Source organism: Myotis davidii, unplaced genomic scaffold (assembly GCF_000327345.1).
Source record: "Myotis davidii unplaced genomic scaffold, ASM32734v1 scaffold1509, whole genome shotgun sequence".
Classification (NCBI taxonomy): Eukaryota; Metazoa; Chordata; class Mammalia; order Chiroptera; family Vespertilionidae; genus Myotis; species Myotis davidii.
In genome coordinates, this window is record NW_006299480.1 from 922,002 (window position 1) to 923,565 (window position 1,564).

Consider the following 1,564-nt stretch of genomic DNA (forward strand, 5'->3'; position numbering starts at 1 on the left):
CGCACACCCCCCCTTCCCCAGGCATCCCTCTCCTTCCCTCCTAGGCTCCCCGGCCGGCCAGGGCCCGGGGTGAATGAGGAGCCGACGGCGCAGTGAGCAAATGAAGAACGCGGCGCTAGTGGAGGAGGGGGGACCCCGGAGAGGAGGGCAGACTCCTCCACACCCACCGCACCGTCTTGTTTGTAACAAGTCACACAAAACATGCACAGACATTTAACGGGGGCGATCCAAGAGCAGAAATGGGGTCCCCCGCACCGCCGCGGGGCCTGTGGTGGCCCCGCCCTCAGGCACTCAACCCGCACCCGGTGTCCGCCCGCTTCCCGGCTGCGTCTTCCACATCCGGCCAGGCCGGCTCTTCTCCCGCCGAGCAGCCGGGAAGGCGCCCTGCTGGGCTCAGCCTGTGCGCATTACCCGATGGAGAACCAACCAGGCAGCGGCTGGGGACGGATCGGGACGGGAAAGACTCAGGGCGGCCGGACGTGCGCCTGGCGCTGTCGGATGTGCTGGGGGTCTCCTGCCCCTCTCACCTGGGGGTTCCCTGGCTGACTGGTGTGAGCGGGACAGAAGGGCCGCCAGACCGGCCATGGTGCGGACATGGAGCCCGGCCTGGGCGCTGAGGCTGCAGGGTGACCCCCCTGGTCACACACTGACCACCGCTGCCCGTGGGGAGGCCAGGCTGCATTGGGTGAGGGAGTGGGGGGAAGGCGGGCAGTCACGGTCCCCTCTCCAGGCCAAGGGGGCTGAACTCCAGGTCCTACAGACGGGACGGACCAGGGCGGGCGCTGAGGGCCCAGCATCCGCGCGGAGGTGAGGGGGTGCTCTGGTCCCTGAAGCTGATGTCAGAGGGCCTGGCCTCCAGGCCTCTCCCCTGGGCGGCCTCACGGGGTGCAGGTGGGGAAGCCCAAAGCACACGATGCCCTGTGCGGCCTCGGGGGGGCCCCATGGACGGTCCCAGCAGGAGGCTCGGCTGGGAGTTGCAGTCGTGGGAGGGCCAGGCCCTCCTGAACCCCACGGGTGGGGGTGCCGCCCTCTCCAGGAGGAAGCGGCAGGGCAGGAGTGGGCGCGTGCTGTGGACACACCACCCCACCCAGAACTGGAAGGCTCGTGGCTACAAGCGGACATAGCGAACCCTGCTCACAGGGAGCACCTGGGCCCCTTCCTGGGGGGGGCGGGGGCTGCGGCACCCAGGCTGGGGTGTGGGGGAGCTTCCCAGCCGCCCTCCCCGCACCCCGCGGTGTCTGCACCTGTGAACACGCCCTGAGGTGCCTGACCACCGCTGGGGTGGCTCTGGGTAAGTCATGACCCCTCCAGGCCTTGGTCCCGGTGAGCTCAGACCCCCGGAGCCCAGGAGACTAACCGCACTGTTAGGGCCCCAGTCACTCCTCCCGAGACAGGCCCTTTGGGCGCAGGAAGCAGCCCCACGGCCTCGCCCAGCAGCAACTCTGATTTCCGTCAATTTATTCGGAAAAGGAATTTATTCGGGACGCTCCGTGCGGTGCCAGCTGGGAAGGGAGCGAAGGCTGCAGCCCCGGCCCCCTCCCGCTCGGGGCCCAGCTGGGCGCTA

At 69.2% G+C, this 1,564-nt stretch overlaps 1 protein-coding gene across 1 annotated transcript in view; it reads right to left on the minus strand.

The window, feature by feature from the left end:
- ZNF696 (zinc finger protein 696) overlaps nt 1-585 on the minus strand; it is a 6,783-nt gene extending 6,198 nt beyond the window's left edge. The window contains exon 1 of the mRNA XM_015571382.1: nt 528-585. Within this exon, the coding sequence (XP_015426868.1) occupies nt 528-585 (58 nt within the window). The remainder of the gene's footprint in view (nt 1-527) is intronic.
- Between the last annotated feature and the right edge of the window lie 979 nt (nt 586-1,564).